Source organism: Empidonax traillii, unplaced genomic scaffold (assembly GCF_003031625.1).
Source record: "Empidonax traillii isolate 1590-97213 ecotype Southwest subspecies unplaced genomic scaffold, ASM303162v1 scaffold662:size427329, whole genome shotgun sequence".
In the NCBI taxonomy this organism is placed as follows: Eukaryota; Metazoa; Chordata; class Aves; order Passeriformes; family Tyrannidae; genus Empidonax; species Empidonax traillii.
In genome coordinates, this window is record NW_020955855.1 from 148435 (window position 1) to 166082 (window position 17648).

At 37.6% G+C, this 17648-nt stretch overlaps 1 protein-coding gene and 1 long non-coding RNA gene across 4 annotated transcripts in view; one reads left to right on the top strand and one right to left on the bottom strand.

Moving 5' to 3' along the window:
- The window catches only part of LOC114065454, a 4498-nt gene extending 2019 nt beyond the window's left edge, over window positions 1-2479 (top strand). The window contains exon 2 of the long non-coding RNA XR_003572976.1: window positions 6-2479. This is a non-coding gene — a long non-coding RNA (uncharacterized LOC114065454). The remainder of the gene's footprint in view (window positions 1-5) is intronic.
- Window positions 1-15133, bottom strand: part of VPS37A (VPS37A, ESCRT-I subunit) — a 17414-nt gene extending 2281 nt beyond the window's left edge. The window contains exons 1-11 of one of the 3 annotated variants that reach the window (XM_027899382.1): window positions 15010-15133; window positions 14044-14158; window positions 13095-13195; window positions 11983-12199; window positions 10927-10997; window positions 9259-9386; window positions 9112-9170; window positions 8952-9020; window positions 6978-7121; window positions 6181-6261; window positions 5261-5989 (exon numbers count right to left, since the gene is read on the bottom strand). In XM_027899382.1, coding sequence (XP_027755183.1) covers window positions 6181-6261; window positions 6978-7121; window positions 8952-9020; window positions 9112-9170; window positions 9259-9386; window positions 10927-10997; window positions 11983-12199; window positions 13095-13195; window positions 14044-14088 — 915 coding nt within the window. In that variant the 5' untranslated portion in view covers window positions 14089-14158; window positions 15010-15133 and the 3' untranslated portion in view covers window positions 5261-5989. Of the gene's footprint in view, window positions 1-5260; window positions 5990-6180; window positions 6262-6977; window positions 7122-8951; window positions 9021-9111; window positions 9171-9258; window positions 9387-10926; window positions 10998-11982; window positions 12200-13094; window positions 13196-14043; window positions 14159-15009 lie in introns of those variants that run through there. The other 2 variants (XM_027899383.1, XM_027899385.1) reach the window with 2 other exon arrangements.
- Between the last annotated feature and the right edge of the window lie 2515 nt (window positions 15134-17648).

Consider the following 17648-nt stretch of genomic DNA (forward strand, 5'->3'; position numbering starts at 1 on the left):
CTAAGGTATACTCTGTTGAGAATCTAGCCTTCTGTTTTTAATCTTTATGAATTTTTAATAAATGAAATCCCAGATTTTAATTGCACTTTTAAAAATTTTTTGTATTTTGAGTATAGCCTGTAAAATTTATGTTATTAGAGACTTTGAATGCATTTTCTCAAACTAAAGAAATATGCTGCAAATTCAGCAACAAAAACAAAACACACAAACATTCTACCTAAAAATGAGCTTGAAAATGGGCAATGTTATTGCACATCTTTAAAAGATAAAATTATATATGATATTGTGTCCTATTAGACATGTCTAGAAATAAATGCAGAACAGCAAGATATGTAAATTCAAAGCACTGTCTTTGTATAGCTTATGCGACTCCTTGTAACTAGCTTTACAACTAAAATATTAACTTATTAACATTTTCTTTATTAAGCCTTCACTTAGCAGCCCTCTGTGATGTGTCTTTCAGCCTTTGAAATTTTGCATTAGCTGCTACTGTTTTCACTGTACTGCATGTATTTGTGGCATTATCAGGCTAATGAGAAACACTTTCAAATAAACACTTAGGTGTAATTTAATTTTATTTCACACCAGTGAGTGAAACAAAGGTTTGCTATGCTGGTTTTTGTACTGTAGTTTTTCATTTACTCAAGAGTCACTTTGCCACTAAGAACAAGGGATTTTTCTATCTTCCCTACTTTGATACTTTAATCCAGTAGTTTTAATACGTGGAGGAATCTACAACTGATAACTAAGAAAACCAAGACTCTCATCAATTGTGTTAATTATATGGGAGCATGTTACAGCCTCGTATTTATTTTTTTTAGGAAACGCAAACCAAAAAAGCTTGAGAAAACCATATGGATTTCTTGTAGCCTTGTGCTGCAAACCTTTGCAAAGTTGGCATAAGCCCACTGTAATTTGAAATCCGACACAAATGAACGTAGCTAAACTGCTGGAGGCCTCACTAGGTTCCAGCTGGTCTTTAGTATGAAAATGTGCCTTTAAAGGACACTGAAGGCAATGGGGTCCAACAGCTGAAGCCTTCTCTACAGAAGATCACTATCTGAAGCACAGAAGGAAAACCTATTCACTAGCTGCTTTTACTGGTAGTTCTGTACAAGAGAGAAAAAGGCGATAAACTGCAAATGGATTCCAAACATCTGAGAAAGAGAATTAAAGTTGGAGGGCGCAACTCAGAGCAAATGATATCATTAAAAGTATGAAGAGAAAAAAAAAAAAAAGTAAATGGAGGGAGGCAGGGAAGGAAAGCTCTTTGTAAGATCAGCAAGTAAGACAGGGAACCACATTCTTTGAAGACAGGGCAAGCCAGAGCACAAGTTCACATAGCATAGAATATGTTTAATGACACAAACTAATAACAATTAAGCCCCAGCAACAACTAAGAGGTAGCCTTTGCAACAAAGATAAGCATGTCATCCCTGTTAACTAGCTAACTTGATGCTTTTATGTAGATGTTGCCCTGATCTATACACAGAGTTCTCAAGTAGATCACAAACACAGTCAAGGTGACGGGCTGTTTCTGGGTGCAGGCTGAAGGCTGAGTGCAGCTTTTAGGTTGGTCCGTCACCTCTATGCTCTGTAGTGCAGAGACAGGTTAACACCACAGTGACTGAAAAATCCTCCAAGGACAGGAAAGTCACTGACAATTCATTTGGGAAGGGAGAAACATGTGGTGGGTCAACTTATCACAGTACTAAGACTCATGAAAAATCTGCCAAAGATCTAGAGCCAAGCGTACTGCAAAACGTGAATTCAGAGAGACCAGAAACACTGCCAAAGGGGGACAATAAGGTAAAATAAGCATTTAATCTATAATATTTAAATTTCCAGTAAAACACCTGAAACCAGCAAATCAATTAATGCTAAATCTTAAAATAAAATGTAGTAGTCTTTTAATATAAATTATTCTGGAAAGAAGCTAATGAAACCTTAAAGGTCCACCAGAATTGTGACTGAGTTCAGGCAAGGACTCACTTTTTAAGTCTGCTGGTTGCCAAGGTTTTTTGGATGCATTTATTCCCTTTGTGGAGACTAAAGAACACAGTTCTTTTATGTGAAGTATATTCTTATTATTGATATACAAGCTTTCTTCGTAGCTTATTACTGTGTGATGTCTACAAGGTATCTGACCAAAATAAGGTGCTTACAAAAGACAGAAATCCAATATGGGTTTTCAAAGCCTGTTTCAGTGAAGGTGGCTCCAAGAATTACCGCTACTGAAAGGGTTAAACACGAAAAGCTCACATCACTACTCATGAAGATATTAAGCTTTCCCTTGAGTAGCTTACTGCATCCATTTCCAATATAATTCTGTATCCACCCAAGAAGTCCTGCAATGTCAAATGCCCAACTCTATCTGTAAGTTAGATGATTACAAGATATATAAAAATCCCAAAGCCTTTATTTGTAAGTTTAGCATTACAGCATTTACTGTTCAGAATGACACAATTAAGGCTGATAACTTTGTTGTCAAGAGTTTTAATTCAGTTTCACCTGAAGGTCTCTTAAATCTCTCTTTTAGAAAGATTTATGGTAGTCTTTGAAGGGAGTAGTAAGAATTTGGACATGAATAAAACCGTAAGATTTCTAACTTACACATTTGGTCCAGTCCAAAGCAGCAAAACTGCAGGAGTATGTACACAGCAGAGAATTATAGTACATACTGTTTAGAACTGACTTTGTCATAACAGCCTCTTGCTTGCAGAGGTGGCTAGCACAGCAGAGTGCCTCATCAGCAATTTTGCTGATGACACAAAGCTGGGAGGAGTGACAAACACTCCAGAGTGCTGTGCAGCCCTTCAGAAGGACCTCAACAGGTTGGAGAGATGGGCAGAGAGACCTTCTGAAATTCAGAAAAGGCAAATGAAGAGTACTGCACCTGGGGAAGAGTATTTCTGGGCTCCTCAGTACAAGAGAGATATGGAGCTCCTGAAGCATGTCCAGCAGAGGGCATGTCCAGCAGAGGGCAACAAAGATGATGAGGGGACTGAAGCACCTCAATGATGAGAACAGGCTGAGAGCTGGGCCTGTTCAGCCTTCAGAAGTGACGTCAGAGAGTGGACCTCATCAGTGTCTGTAAGTATCTGAAGAGGATGTCAAGAGGATGAAGCCAGGCTGTTCTTGGTGGTGCCAAGCAATAGGGCAAGAGGCAACAGCCAGAAACTGATGCACGGGAAGCTCCACCTAAATATGAGGAAGAACTTCTTTACGGTGCAGGTGACCAAGCACTGGAACAGACTGCCCAGAGATGTTGTGGAGTCTCCCTCAGTGGAGATACTCAAGAATTGTCTGGATGCAATCCTGTGCCATGTGCTCTAGGATGCCCCTCCTTGAGCAGGGAGGTTGGACCAGACAACCCACTGTGGTGTCTTCCAACCTTACCCATTCTACGGTCCTGTAAATTAGCAGTAAGATCAGGTATTGAAATTAGGCAAACCCCAGGCTCAATTAGCAGTTACAATACAGAACGTATTTCACCCCCCAGACTACTGCAACATCAGAGACAAGCCATCTCCTTACTCTTATTTCTTGCTGAGTTCTCTTTCCCACTTGGCAGAACACCTGAGAATGACGTAGTGCAAGGCTCCCAAGAAACAAGTCATTGTATGTAGCCTGTTCCCCATTGCTTAGAAGTTCACTTGACACATTTCAAAAGCCTTCAGAATATGCATCTAACAGCAGATGCCATTCTCTTACACTTTACAGAGTTGTTTAAAGGTGGATTTAGACCTACACTCCATATTTTGGCAAAGTAAGGTAAGGAACGTGCTCAGCAGTGAGCTACCAGCATGCTAGAAGCAAAAAACCTAACTCTTGACAGAGTGTTACCAGTGTTCTAACTAAGTCTTCTGGTGAATATGCAACCAATGTAGGACTAAAGATAAGAAAAAAACCCAAACCACAAGAAGAAAATACAAACCTGCATCAGATTGGCCTTTAAAGACCAGAAACAGGCTGGCTTTTCTTGGATGTGATGGGATTCCTGCAGCTAACCCAACATATATAATTGTTGAATACAGAGACTTTTGTGCTTCTTTTCTAGAGGATGGGTTTGTATCTACAAAGAGGTAAAAAATAAGGGAAAAAAAATCCAAAGAATAGGAACAATGACATGAGAGAATAGAAAGGGAGAAAAGAGGAGACCTTTAAGTCTCATATCCCTGAACAACAAACACTGAACTGGCATCGAACAGTGACAATTTCTTCTAAACTCTACTCCACTACCACTAGAAAGACTCCATGGAGAAGTTCTGAATTTGCAAATTTGCCAAAGTAACATAAGAAGAACAGCTGAAGTGTTCAGAACTTGTACAAGTTTGAGAAGCAAATCCCCTGAAGGTGACCTGGCTAAAGAGTTCAGTGGCAGTACAGCACCATAATACATGACACAACATTCAAGATGAGGAGGCAGATGAGAACAGAAACCTACCATTCCATGCCATTATAAAACATATAAAGAAGATACTAGCCCAATACAGCAAAAGCACCAGATGTCTGGTCATCTGTTCCTTTCTCTGCTTACAAGGAAGAAACAACAATAAAAAACCAGCCCTGTACAGAGTTGTGAGTCTAGTCTTTAACAATAGCTAGATCCTTAGAAAAAGATCAGAGACAACTTATACATCCAGCACAAAAATAGATGAGAGTTTGCCAAGAAGGTAACAACAATGACTGAAATCTAACTCTTCTCCAGAGCTGCAGAAATCATGCTACTCAGACAAAAGTCCAGAACCACTTGGAAACCACCATCATCTCATTTCTAACTAGGACTTTAGTTAGCACATTAGCAGAAGTGCTATGTCAATATACAAGAAGCACATTTTTTGGAAGAAGAAGATACTCTAAAATTATTGTTTAACCATGGCACTTATAAAGTATATTTTTTTCAGACACCCAAGTATCTTCATTTCGTCCTATCAACTCTCACCAGATATACCCCCATCCTAAAAAAGTCAGCTTACCAGATGCAAGATTCAGCCACTGAAGAGCAGAATTAAATCTCAATTTCAAATTCTATCCCTTCCCTTAACACAGCACACAATGCAACTCCAACCACATTAGTTTCTTTCTTAAAATTAGGAAAAAGTAACTATTTCCCACAGAACTTTAGTGATAGTTTTTGTAAAGTGCTTCTGAGTTCCTCACATGATGAACATATTCATATTGCATAGAACAGAAACGGGGAGGTGACCTGATTATTAATCCTTTAAGTACAAGAAAAAAAAAAAAAGAAAATGAAATGGTCAGATGAAAATTGTGTTTAATTATAGTGGTAGATACCAAGCCACTCCTGAAATCAGTGCATCAGAGCTACTAAGCAACATACAAAATCTAAGCAGAGATCATTTATTCTATTTTGGTTCCAATATAATTTGTTCCAACACATTCTTTGCTTAATCCCAATCTATTTATCCAAAACACAATATAGGCTACACTTAGTTTTCTATTATTACTTGGAAGTAAAAAACTTGTTCTTCAGTATTTTGGTTTCAAGAAAAGACAGCTTGTGAATCCACTGACCATCTCAGTTAAGAACTTCTTCAGTTTCCAGAGTCCTATCAACACTTATCTCAGAGTCTTCCACAGATCAAGCCAAATCTATGTTTAAAGTTCAGAATACAAAAGATATGAATTATGTTTTTATAAAAATGTAAAAAGCTAGTCAAAATTACATGTTTAGATATTTAATCTCTGAGGAATGGAGTATAGCAGCAGGGAACTTAAATATAATAAGAATTATCAATAAATACAAGAAATTAATCCAAAGATTGCAATAGAAGGATTCTTGAATACAATGAGAATATAAAGAGACATTCTAATTTGTACAAAAACCATTCCAACTTTTTATACAATCTCTTCTATAAATACAACCATATAAGATGAAATGCTTATTTGCAAATAATAATTATTAAAAAGTGTGCTTTATTGGGTTTTTCATTCGTTCTCTTGGCAGGTGTAGTTTGCGGGAAGTCTGTAAAGACAAATTTCCATAGTTAGATATTTTAACTCCTCCAGAAGTTATATTTTAAACACAAATAACAACACATCCAGTACATACTTGATTTCCACAGCATCATTAGAACACTAAGCACTGTAACAAATTCATTTGCAGTTACACAGTGTGGAACCTTTTGGTAAATTGTTTAAAAAAAAAAAGTTTACCTATAGTGGAGCGTGAAATTGGCTGTGCATTGCTATTGCCTGTTGAAGTTTTTCCTCTTTGGCTCGTCTGCAGTGGCACAGCTATAAAACCAGAAGTACAAGACTGAATTCTGAACACAATTTTTTATAATGCATACCAGTTCCTCCTTAATTATTTAGCTACTTTGCAGACTTTTTAAAAAAAGAAAAGCCCTCTGACCTACCTCCCAATGGTCTATATTGATAACATTATTCCATCCACAATTGCTTACAAGAGGATTGTTTGTAATGTTATGAAATGCACTTACTAGGCATCTTTACAGAAAGGTACAATGTCTGCTAAGTTACTTCTGTTACGGCAAGAATGGTGTTTTTTGAACCTCAGTTACTTATTTGGTGACAGCCATCAACAAAATAATTAGTTTAATAAGTTTAATACATTAAACATTAATGTTGTTTAATACAACATGTCATTTTATGCTGACCTTCCAAATTTGAAATTTACCATGTGGCTATCTTCCCTGTATCTGTATATGATATTCAAGAAAGTGTCGCAAAAATATTTGCAACAACACACCAATAGTGTCCAACGCAGGAGACCTTTGCACTCCTGCCTTAAAAATATGTGCCTTCGGAATGTATATTCTAAATACACTGATTATATTCTAAATACGCTGAAGCCAGTTAAGGATAACTTTTTCTTCTGTCAAAGCTCACTAAAGCACTGTTCTGTACCACAGGACTGCTCAAACTCTAAGTCCTAAATTTATTTATGTGTCATACATATCTCAGATTAGAAGTATTTGTATATTACGTACCGTTCTCTTTTCCATGAAACTACTAAGAAAGTCATCTATTTCTGTTTTGCCTTCCAAGAAGTCTTCTGCAATAGTGTCAGACTCCTCTTCAGCTTCATGGGCAGCTACTTTAAGTCTGGCTTGCAGAGCACTTGGACTGCAACTCTAAAAAAATTAAAATTCCTATGTAATATTAAACTGTCCATCCCAAGTTACATTTTCAAGACTATGGAAATATGGAGTATGTGGATAAAGCATTATTATTACATAAAAGCCTAAGTGACCAGATGAAGTTTTATCTCCAAGAAACAGTACAGCTTGTTAAACTAGAAAGGATTCCATGTGAGAAAAGTGTTGCAAGTTTAGGTCTTGATACACAGTCATTCTCACAAATGTATAAAGCTTTTCAATTTTTACCCTACACTGTAGAAAGCATCCAGCTTGGAAATCTAACAGGTTCTGGAGTGCATGATTTCTCAGTAGAACTAGCATTTCAAGTGTCTTCAATAAATAGGGTCTACTTTTGAAACTCAGTTGTGAATCTGAGAAGTATAAAAAGGAGAAAAAGCACTTACTGTTCAGCTTTTAAATACCCTTAAAATGACTGTGGAGAGGAAGACAGGAAAGCAAAAAAGCACCTACTCAAGAATTATATGGGCTGCTAAGCTAAACCAGTACAATCATTTTTTCTGTTCTTATAAACCTCAAACCTTATTTCTGTTTACTGCATACAATTTCATTATTTTTCTTCTAATATGTTTGAGAAGTTAATCAGAACAATATTCACATCCAGTAGAAGTCTGTGCAGAGACAAAATTCAGATATTTATAGATTTTAGATGCTTGGCCTACCCTTCCAGCTAAAATTCACTCACAGTACAAGTAAAAAGACTTGTCTGGAACTTTGAAGGACAGAGAATAGGAGATACCAGGTAGAGCACAGCAAACATTAATACATGAAGATATAGCATGTATGGGAAAAAAGCAGAAAAATTCAGTAGTAACTCTCCAGCTCTCAGCCTCCTAACCATCACTAAATCAAATCAGCAAATCTAACTTAGAAAAAAGAAAAGGTAATACAGAAGTGGGATATTACATCCTGTTCTTAAGTGTTTTCTTACAGAAATAAGTTTCTTGATGTCAACTACCTACACCCACTTTAAAGACAACTTGCATCACACAGAAAGGAGGCATTAGGAGCCAGACTACTCTGATTTTCCAGTGAGGAAACATTTAATACTTTTAGATCATGTATGAAATCATTCCGTTTGCTGTCATACAACTTTTTCATTGTTTTTTGTATTCTGTTACTCTGGGGGCATTCTGAAATTCAGGTACCATGTGTGCTAATTTGACGGACTGTTATATTCTCAGATGACAAGTCTTGCAAATAATGAAGATTTCAGTGCAGGAACTGGTTTGTGAGAAGTTACATCTTTTAATGCATAGCCTAGTAAACATACAAAGAAATTATTTTCCTTCTTTGAGTCACTTTCTGTAAGTAATACTTCACCCAGTTTGTGCTTTTGAATGTGCCATGTTCAACGGCATTATCCAACATACTGGCCAAAGTAAGCACACCCAGTGAATCACAGAATTTAATTTATAAAGCCATCATTTTGACCATTTTCACCTGCTAGTTTTACAAGCTTACTATGTCAAATGAGTACCATGAACTAAAGAAGTCTTCTTAAAAGATCATTCTCTTCTTAAAACTGGTTTGGCCCAGGACTGTACTTAAAAGCTCTAGATGCACATCACTCTCTTCTTCCAACTTTCCTTCTATCATAGCGTTCAGAAACAAAAATCCAACCAAAGAAACCCTCTTTTGCTTTTAACCTCTTTGGTACACCATCCCATTTTCTTCATACTTTATATGAATCTATTTCATATAAAATTAGAGTTAACCAGAAGAATGTTCTTAATGGTTAAAGATACAAATAAAACCTTCCATTTTATTGAAGTATTCTTAAAGGATAACATATAGAAATTATACCTCACTAAGTTCATGTTGTCTTTGCATCTTTTTTTCGAAGGCTGCTTTCATCTGTGTAAGTTGTTCATACTGGAAGGAAAAAGAAAAAGAACATTTTCCCCTTGAAAAACACCAAATATCATTGCTAATGTTTCTGAAAAAGATTTTATTGCTCACTTACTTTATCCAACACTGTCTGTCTTTTTGCCTCAAGACTAGGTTCCAGCAACAAGTTTTTTTCTGTAAAATAAAGTCACTATTACTACTTTTTTTTAAAGGATTCAGTTCACAGCACACAGCCACAGATGACAACATTTTGACACCTTACTTGCCAGCTCTTCGATGCTTTTCACTAACTCATCTCTATCAGTAATGACTTGCTTCAGTTGTGGTAGAGCCACGAATTGTTCCAGTAACACCTCCTCTTGCTCGTTCATACTGGTCAGCTGCGATATGCTATATTCAAACAGAACAGGAGTAGATTGAATTTTAACAGCAAGCACCACTTGCAGAGTAACTCACCTCTGCCAAAACTCTTGAGGCATTTTTGGGGAAGGAACTGTAAAGGTAGCAGTCAGTCCATACAACTGATCTCTGCTGCTCCTTCCTCCTCTCACTTTTGCCCCACTCCAGTCTAGGTTCCTCTCCACAGATTGCCATCAGTTCCTGGCAGGGGAGACTTCTCTAGTTTGGGCTATCCATGTCTGCAGTTTCCTTCAGGGCATATCTGCCTGCTCCAGTGTGGGGTCCTCAATGACTTCAGCGTGGGTACTTCCCCACCACTGTCCTGCAGTGGATTTGCTGCCAAGCCAGCCTGTCACTGGGGCTGTCCCTGACCCCTCTCACAAAGGCCACCCAAAAAGCCCCTCAGCTACCAAAACCTTGCCACCTACACACAATACATCTATTCAGAACAGCTGCAATACCATCTGTCATTTAACTCAAATATCACCACAAGAATCATTGAATTTTAATCCAGTCTTCTTGAAAGGACCAGGCTTGATTAGAATATTTTGTTTAAACAAACAAATTACACTTCCTGCAAAACTGCTAACTTGCTGCTATGTAATAAGGAAACCTCTAGAACTTACAGCTGATTTAGGTAAATCAGACAAATTAAGCTGATTTAGCTGAATTAAACCTTTGGAAAGTGTCAAAGGAAATAAAAAAAAACACTCAGAAGTCCTTCTTGCTAAAGGTCTTCTCCTTTTTGAAAGGACAGAGTTTTCAATCGCTTAACTATGACACCACCATAAAGATGTGAGATCTGAAGGAAACAAATCTCCTAAACCCCTCAGAATTAATATCCAATTTGTAATCTATTCCATTCTATCCCACATAACTGATCTAGGAGGCTGTCTTGTTGGATCTGAGCAAACTGCAGGGAACAATTGCTAATAAAATTTGTTTGAATTGTGATGAGATGATGAAAGTATTTGTGCAATATGTATATAAAGTACTCAGATATAGAAGTGATTTGCACTGGGACATCTAGCCCAGTTACCACTGGGATTTGTCTAACCCAGCCCACCCTGCACATGCTGAGCTGCTCACAGAGCAGTCCACTGCTACCCTGCCCTACAGTCCTTTTGAATTTAAGAGAATCTAAATTGTGCACCAGCCTCAAGCTGTCCTATTTCCTCTTTCAAAAGTTACGCTGATTGTATTAATAGAAATTAAGTCCCTGGTAAGGCCTCAGAAAACAGCAAAACACTGACAGTTAGGAAAAGTAAAAATAAATGCTCTTTTTCCTGGTGCTGAATCAAGTAGATTGAAAGAATTAAATAGGTTAGAAAACCCTAAACAAGCAGCACATTTGAATACAAGGCTGGCTTACTTTCTGACTCCACAATTTCAGTATGTGGCAGTTCTCCTATCTGTAATTTTTATAAAAATCTCAGTAATGTGTACAGACTTCTAACAAAGATCAGACACAGACCAGCAGTAACTGCCTTTTAATAACTATGGAAAGTTTATCTACCTTCTGTAAATTTACCTTAGTTCTGAGAGTTCTGGAAAGGTATCAGGAACATCAGGCATCTTGTAAGTAAATCCATTCTGGCCAACCTAAATGTAAGTTCAGAAATGCTTAGTAGATTTCTGAAGAGCAATTTCTTGATATTTAACCTGCTTAATCCAAAACTGGAGATGAATGTTTGCCAGCAAGAAGAAAAGCAGGAAAAGTGGTAAGAAGCAGTAGTACTAGTCTCTGAGCAGAAGACAACTCAACAATGGCAACAAAATGCTTGGGGGGATGTTTGGGGAGGGATGTCACAAAAGATGAGTCAGTTCTGGAGACAAATAATTCTGACTTGCTGTGTCCTTCGTTTGAAAACAGTTGGGTGACTGAGGAAATACACGTGAGTACAACTCAGAGAAGTGAGAACAAAGAAAGAGATTGACATTTTGATCTCTTTCATGTGGTTTTTAAAGCTATAATCCCTCAGAAAAAAAAAAGGTTTTAGACAAGGAAAAAGCCTTTGTCTCCATAGAATGTAGAAAATCTGAGTTTCACAAAGCCAGAAAAGTGTCTTCAAAGATTAAGAAAACTTTTGTTTCTAAAGACAAGATTTTATTAAAGACTAGATATTTACATACAAAGTTTTTAGAAGACATAAAAAAGAATTCCTTCCAGAGTTCATCAGAGAGAGGGGGTTTGATATACATATACACAATAAAACTCTACATATAAAGGCTTAAGATTGCACCTTGCCCTCACCTGACAGGTTCTGGGCAGGAAAGAAAGAAAAAACCAATTTCCGTGGTTGGAGAAACAATTGCAGCTGCACTATGGGAGAGTGCAGCTCCAAAAAAAATCCCTCTGTATTCAAAGATAATTAGCATAACACTAGTTTCACTGAAACTCAGAAAGACAAACTTGTTGCTTCGACTTCAAGTTCTAAAAAACTTTTTGTCACAGGCAAAATTCTTTCCTAATACCAGCAAAACAATGAAGTGCAGTCACACAAACTGTGTGCAATGCCCTGTGTGCCCTTGAGGGAACTTATACTCAGTGTCTGACAGCTTAAGCAGCAAAACTCAGAGCACAGACCTGAAGCACAGCTTCTGCTGTGGGAACAGGTAGTGGCAGATCAGCAATCAAGCCATAGGAGGGAGCAGCAGGCTTGTCTGTAGTGTAGCTTGAAGAAACTGATTCAGCAACAGGCATGGCTGCCATTGTTCTATTTGTTTCTTGAGGTGGGTATGGAGGAAGAAATGGAAACCCCTGAGGAGCAAAAGGAGGCATCCCAGCTGGTTTGTTGAAAAGGCTAAAAACAAACAAAAAAACCCCACAACCATGAGCAACCAACAGCTTACAGCACATTTCTTATCATTTGAATTATAATCACTAGACCCCATAAAAGATATGACTGAATTTTCAGATGACCATAAACTTTGCATTATCTGTTCTGAGTTACCTCCAATGTAATGTCTTCCTGTCTTACACTGCAATATAAAACTCCATTAAAATATACTCTTATAGAGCAGTCAAATAGACACACTCTTAATTATAAGAAAACTACTTCACAAAAATTTATGAGAGCATAAATTTAAATGGTTTCCGTCCTGAAGTTGTGAGAAACATATTTGTGTCATACATTAGTTCTTATTTATGGTATAGCATTTAACAGTTTGAGCAACACACACGTAGTTACTTCTAAATAACAGGAATGATTATTTTTAAATTCACAACTGCAGCTGCATCTAATCCTAGTATCACTGACAGCCACAAGAACCATAATTGTACTGATAAAGTTGGAATGTCTCAGACCACTTTCGCATATTTAATGCAATTCTTTAAATTGCACAATTTATCCTGCACAGTTGTGCAACAGAAACTGCCATAAGCCTGGGAGGTTATGAACAGAATATGAAAAAACACAACTGCTCAGATCATGATCTATAGCAAATTCCAAATTTTATCTGATATAAAGTTACATCAGCAAGTTTATATAGAAACTTCAATGAAATTTTGTGTTTCTTCTGAAAACAATCATGTCATCAAGCAGGCACATGAAATTGTGCAAGGACGGGGAATCTAATTCCCGCAATATATCCATTACATTATTCCTGTCCCTGCCCTCCTAATAATTGGTTTAGTCTCTTATTTAAAAGTTAAGTTAATACACACAGTTCCATTCATCATGTTGATAGATAACTTACTATGGAAATGATGTTGAGCTAGGAGCCAGGACTGGAGGATTCTTCCAAAACTCATCCAGTAAACTTTGAATAATTTTTCCGAGATCTGAGTGCATTGTAAACTGGTAAAAGCACAAAACAAAACCCAACACAGAAGAAAAATTATGTCTGGAATCGAACAGGTCCAAAATGTGCTCAACTGTTTATTCTACCCACACAGCAGTGCTGGAAGCTATTTCAGACATATCAGCTACTGTAAACTGTGTATGCATAAGCTCCAAATAAAGTGATAAAGCATCCCGGAACTGAATAGAAACTAAAAGTCTTTTGTATATTCCATTATAAATGGAGAGTCGGCGAAGTACAATATTTCTGTTGAACAACCAAAAAAAACCTCACCTTAGCTGCCAAGTTACATTCAGGAAAACAATGAAGGGGGGGGAAGATGCAAGGACAAGGCATTAATTGCCTTCTGAAAGAGTCAGAACCTCTCTCCCACCCCAAAAAACTACCACATCCTTGTTGACAAAGAAAAGGAGAATGAACAGCATATTAAAATCCTGAATATTCAAGCTAAAACCCTGATGTTGTTCTAATAGGATTAGGCTGGAAAGAACTATGTTACAAAACAGTCTTAAAGCATACCTCTCCTTTATTTGGAATACAATGTAGAGAAACAAGGACTGTGCTAGTGATACTGACAAAAAAATTTGATAGGAACTTTCTAAGCCATAATACTAAAATACTTTTAGATATATGGAATACTCAACTCAGTAACAGCAGCAGTAAAAGCATAAAAGTAGTATACCGAACACCTGAATTTTTGTTTTCAGGCACCCAAAACACAATTTGAGAGCGATTAGGATCTGTACTAATCTTTTTTACAAGGAGTATTAGCAATAATCTAGTGTGACATGTATTAAAACTTCTGTTAACAGTAGATCTATATGAAGCTACAAATTATACATACATTACTTATTAATGGACTGGTCACATATACTCCCTGCTTGTCCATTAAATGATGTCTCACAGGTGGGAAAACACTGATGACTGGCTTTTCCTGAGGAAACTGAGGTGGAAGCAAGCTGCAAATACAAGAATAAACATTACTACAGCTATATCCCATGAGAAAATTCGTGTAAGAAGGCTTATTATGCAAAGAAAAAGTATTTTTAATTACATAAACTTACTTTTCTACAAGAAGAGTTATGGAGAAATACACAGTGAATGAAGCACACAAAAGGATTATTCAATTATAAAATTAGAAGTCAGACAGAATATCAGACTTACACAGAACTGAAGAGAGTATTTACTGGGCAAAACTGTAGTATAGCAATGGAGTAAGTATGTCCATGGACAAAGAAAAAGCTGTAGCATAACAAGAGTATTTTCAAATACAAATGTTATGACTACAAATACAATGCAGTGTAACCTGTAAGAATAGGCCAAGTCAGCAGGGCAAAGTAATAAAAAATTTGTGGATAGAATACCATCAATATTTGCCACAGCAAAAGCACCCCCCAAAATAAAGTCATGGGAAATGTTACCCTAAATCACTTAAGTTATGATCCAAAAGCCTCACTGGGGTAAGAGTTTGGAGTTACAGCAGACCAGTAAATTACTAATCAAGTTTATTTGCAATTGTAAGGGATTCAAAGTCAGAAACCCTCAAGTGTTGCCCCTTAGTTACCTTCAACTATAAACATGCAGCTATCTTAGGAGCTGAGCACAGCAAAATACGTTTTTGCTCTCTCTCAGATGAGCATTTGCATCTTGTACATGACCAGGTTCACTCACATCCCTACAACACTAATACAAATCCAGGTTCCTGAAATTAGTTTTGAGCTGGGAGCCACTTATGTTCTATTATTCCTTTTTTTATTTGAGAACAGTTTTAATATTCAAGATGTGCATAGACATATCTCACTCTACTTACATGTTAATATTAATTGTCAAGTTGTTTACAGTGAACGGCAGTCGATATTCCACATCTTTCTGAATTTCTGCAATGCTGTCAAAGAAGAAATGGTTAGCATCCAATTAACAGTCAATATTACAGCTTAAAGTCTAAAAAAACAAGCATGACCTCAGACCTTTGTACTTGTAGTTTTGAAAAGGCCCGTAAGAACAAAATTGAAAATGCTGGAATAAGTTAATATGCTTCCACACGCCACACTGAATATTAAGATTAAAGTGAAAAATAGGAGGTCCAACTTTAAAACCTCATACAGGATGACACGCAATGGAAACACAGTAGGAGAAATCACACTACTCACTGTTCTGACAACAATCGCAACTTACTGGTTTACTTCAGGGCAAATGTGTGTTAAGTGTAGTGCTAGGAGTGTTTTGTGTCCTTCCAAAGCATTATTCGGACACAGAATTTAAGACTCTAGCTTTCAGAGCTTGGGGAACAAATGGGTAAGACACGAACTTAGCGATGAACCTTGCTTTCTGCAGCCCGATCTTATTCCTCTCATAGACAACTCAGTATCTGCTCTTGCCCTGTGACATCACATGTTGTTTGAAGAAAGTATCAAGTATCTTCAACACATGAGAATTCAAATCAAGGACTCTACCGTGTTAACACCACACACCGAAATCGGCACCTCATCATTCTTAACTGAAGGATTCTCCCTGGAATCTGTCACACGCATTCCTGCCCTGTAATCACCTGTCACATTTTTAAATAGCCTGCTGCAAAATCGTTTTGAGAAGGGTATCTAATTACGCCCCATTCACAGGCACAATCTATAGAACCTGGGGAGGAAGATGAGGACATGGGGCAGAAACAAGAAAGCCAGAACTGCATGGAGCTGACCAAATGGTTATAACCTCCCTTATGGAAAACCCTGAACTAACCAACTTAACTGCCCCTTCCCTAAGTGGGAATGGGTACACTGGAACTTAACTTTGGCTAGAACAACAACAAATGTAAAAAAATCCCTCTTTTTAAATACAGAGACTTTATTTCAAGCTCCTCAGCGGTGAGGGACCCTGAAAAAGAAGTTTAGCTGCTTTACTGAAATTAAGATCACACATACCTGGGCTTTTATGACCTAAGACAATACAAATCAAACTTAGTTACCTATGCCATGACAAGAATTTTGAGCATTTCAGTGAGGAGCAGCCAGGATGAATAACAATAATAGCCAGGATGGAAACCAATAAATGAATAACAAAGAAGACTTATCAGACAAAACAAACACTAGAATGGCATTTACTTAATCACTACTTAGGAAACAGCACTGCTGCAATGCTTAATGCATATTCCTATCCTATAGATCTGTGCTGCCACACAGTTCACGAGCAACCATATCAGTCCCATCCAAGGAAAAAAACCTCTGCATTTTTGAAAACTTGCTCGACTTCTCATACCTTTTTAAAAGAAAAGAATTTGAGGCGCTGTTATTCAGATTTGTTTATGAAAACTGTGCATTTTGTCAGAATTTACTATGCTTGCCTGACTTTTGGGGTTTAATTATCTTACTATTATGAAGAGAGATCAGACAGCTAGTTTACAGGTCTTTAAAGTTACATTTGGACAGCAATCATGTCCTTACCCCTCATCTCAATTCCTGGCTTCAGGGTCCATTCCCTCTCTGCCTGTGCTTGTGCTGGTGCCTGCACAGACAAGTAACAAACCAGTTCAGCAACCTGACAAACACTGATCACCTTTTTGGGGACTTAACTCAGGACGAGCTTCTCTTCCTGCTAGGAAGAAAGTTCACTAAGCTGCTGCCTGCCCACAGAGACAGCTCCTTAAGCAAAGTGAACTCTCAAAAATATTTGAAAAACTGGCTCTGAACAGAATTAAATTTATGCAAGCAACAGTATTTAGAGTACTGTCATATTTATGCTCCCTGTGTGACAAATATTAGGATGGTGAGCTATCTGCAGTTATTAAACTTGGAAATACAGTATCTCTTCCTTCCTAGTCCATTCCTAGTCTCAGTCTGATGGAACAGAACACACTCTCCTTCCTCTTTCCTGATTGTTTTGGAGGCACCATCTATCATTTGCGTTCTACAGACATCCTAGAAAGCCATATATCTGTAGAATGCTTACTTCTCTGAAAATACAACTTCAAATGTACGAATTCTGGATCACCTTTTAAAATGTTAATAGTTTTGAAACACTAGGAAAAATGGAGGGCGGTACACCAAGAGGGAGTACCTCAAGATGAAAGAAAGTGTTTTGTTTTAAAAAGCGTGGATATTGAACAGGAATAAAAACAACCGGCTTCTACTGAGCATATAAACAAAAACAGTTGCTAAGGAACAACCAGTTATCAGCAAATTAGCACCGAAACTCAGAAAAAAATACTCGGTAGAGCCTGCAGGGCTGCTACGCCACTGCAGACAGGTCACTATGACACGCAGCTCCTCGGCACTCTCTACCTTTTAGTGTCAACTTCTAAAGAACAACACTCTCACAACCAGCTCCCAGAGAGGGTTTTATCCCAACACAGCCTGCACGTCTTTGTAGACTAAAGCACACAGCTGACTTTCCGGTCAGTGGCCGGTGTCACCGGGCACGGCGACCCGCGCCCGCTCCCACCCCGTCCCCAGGCCA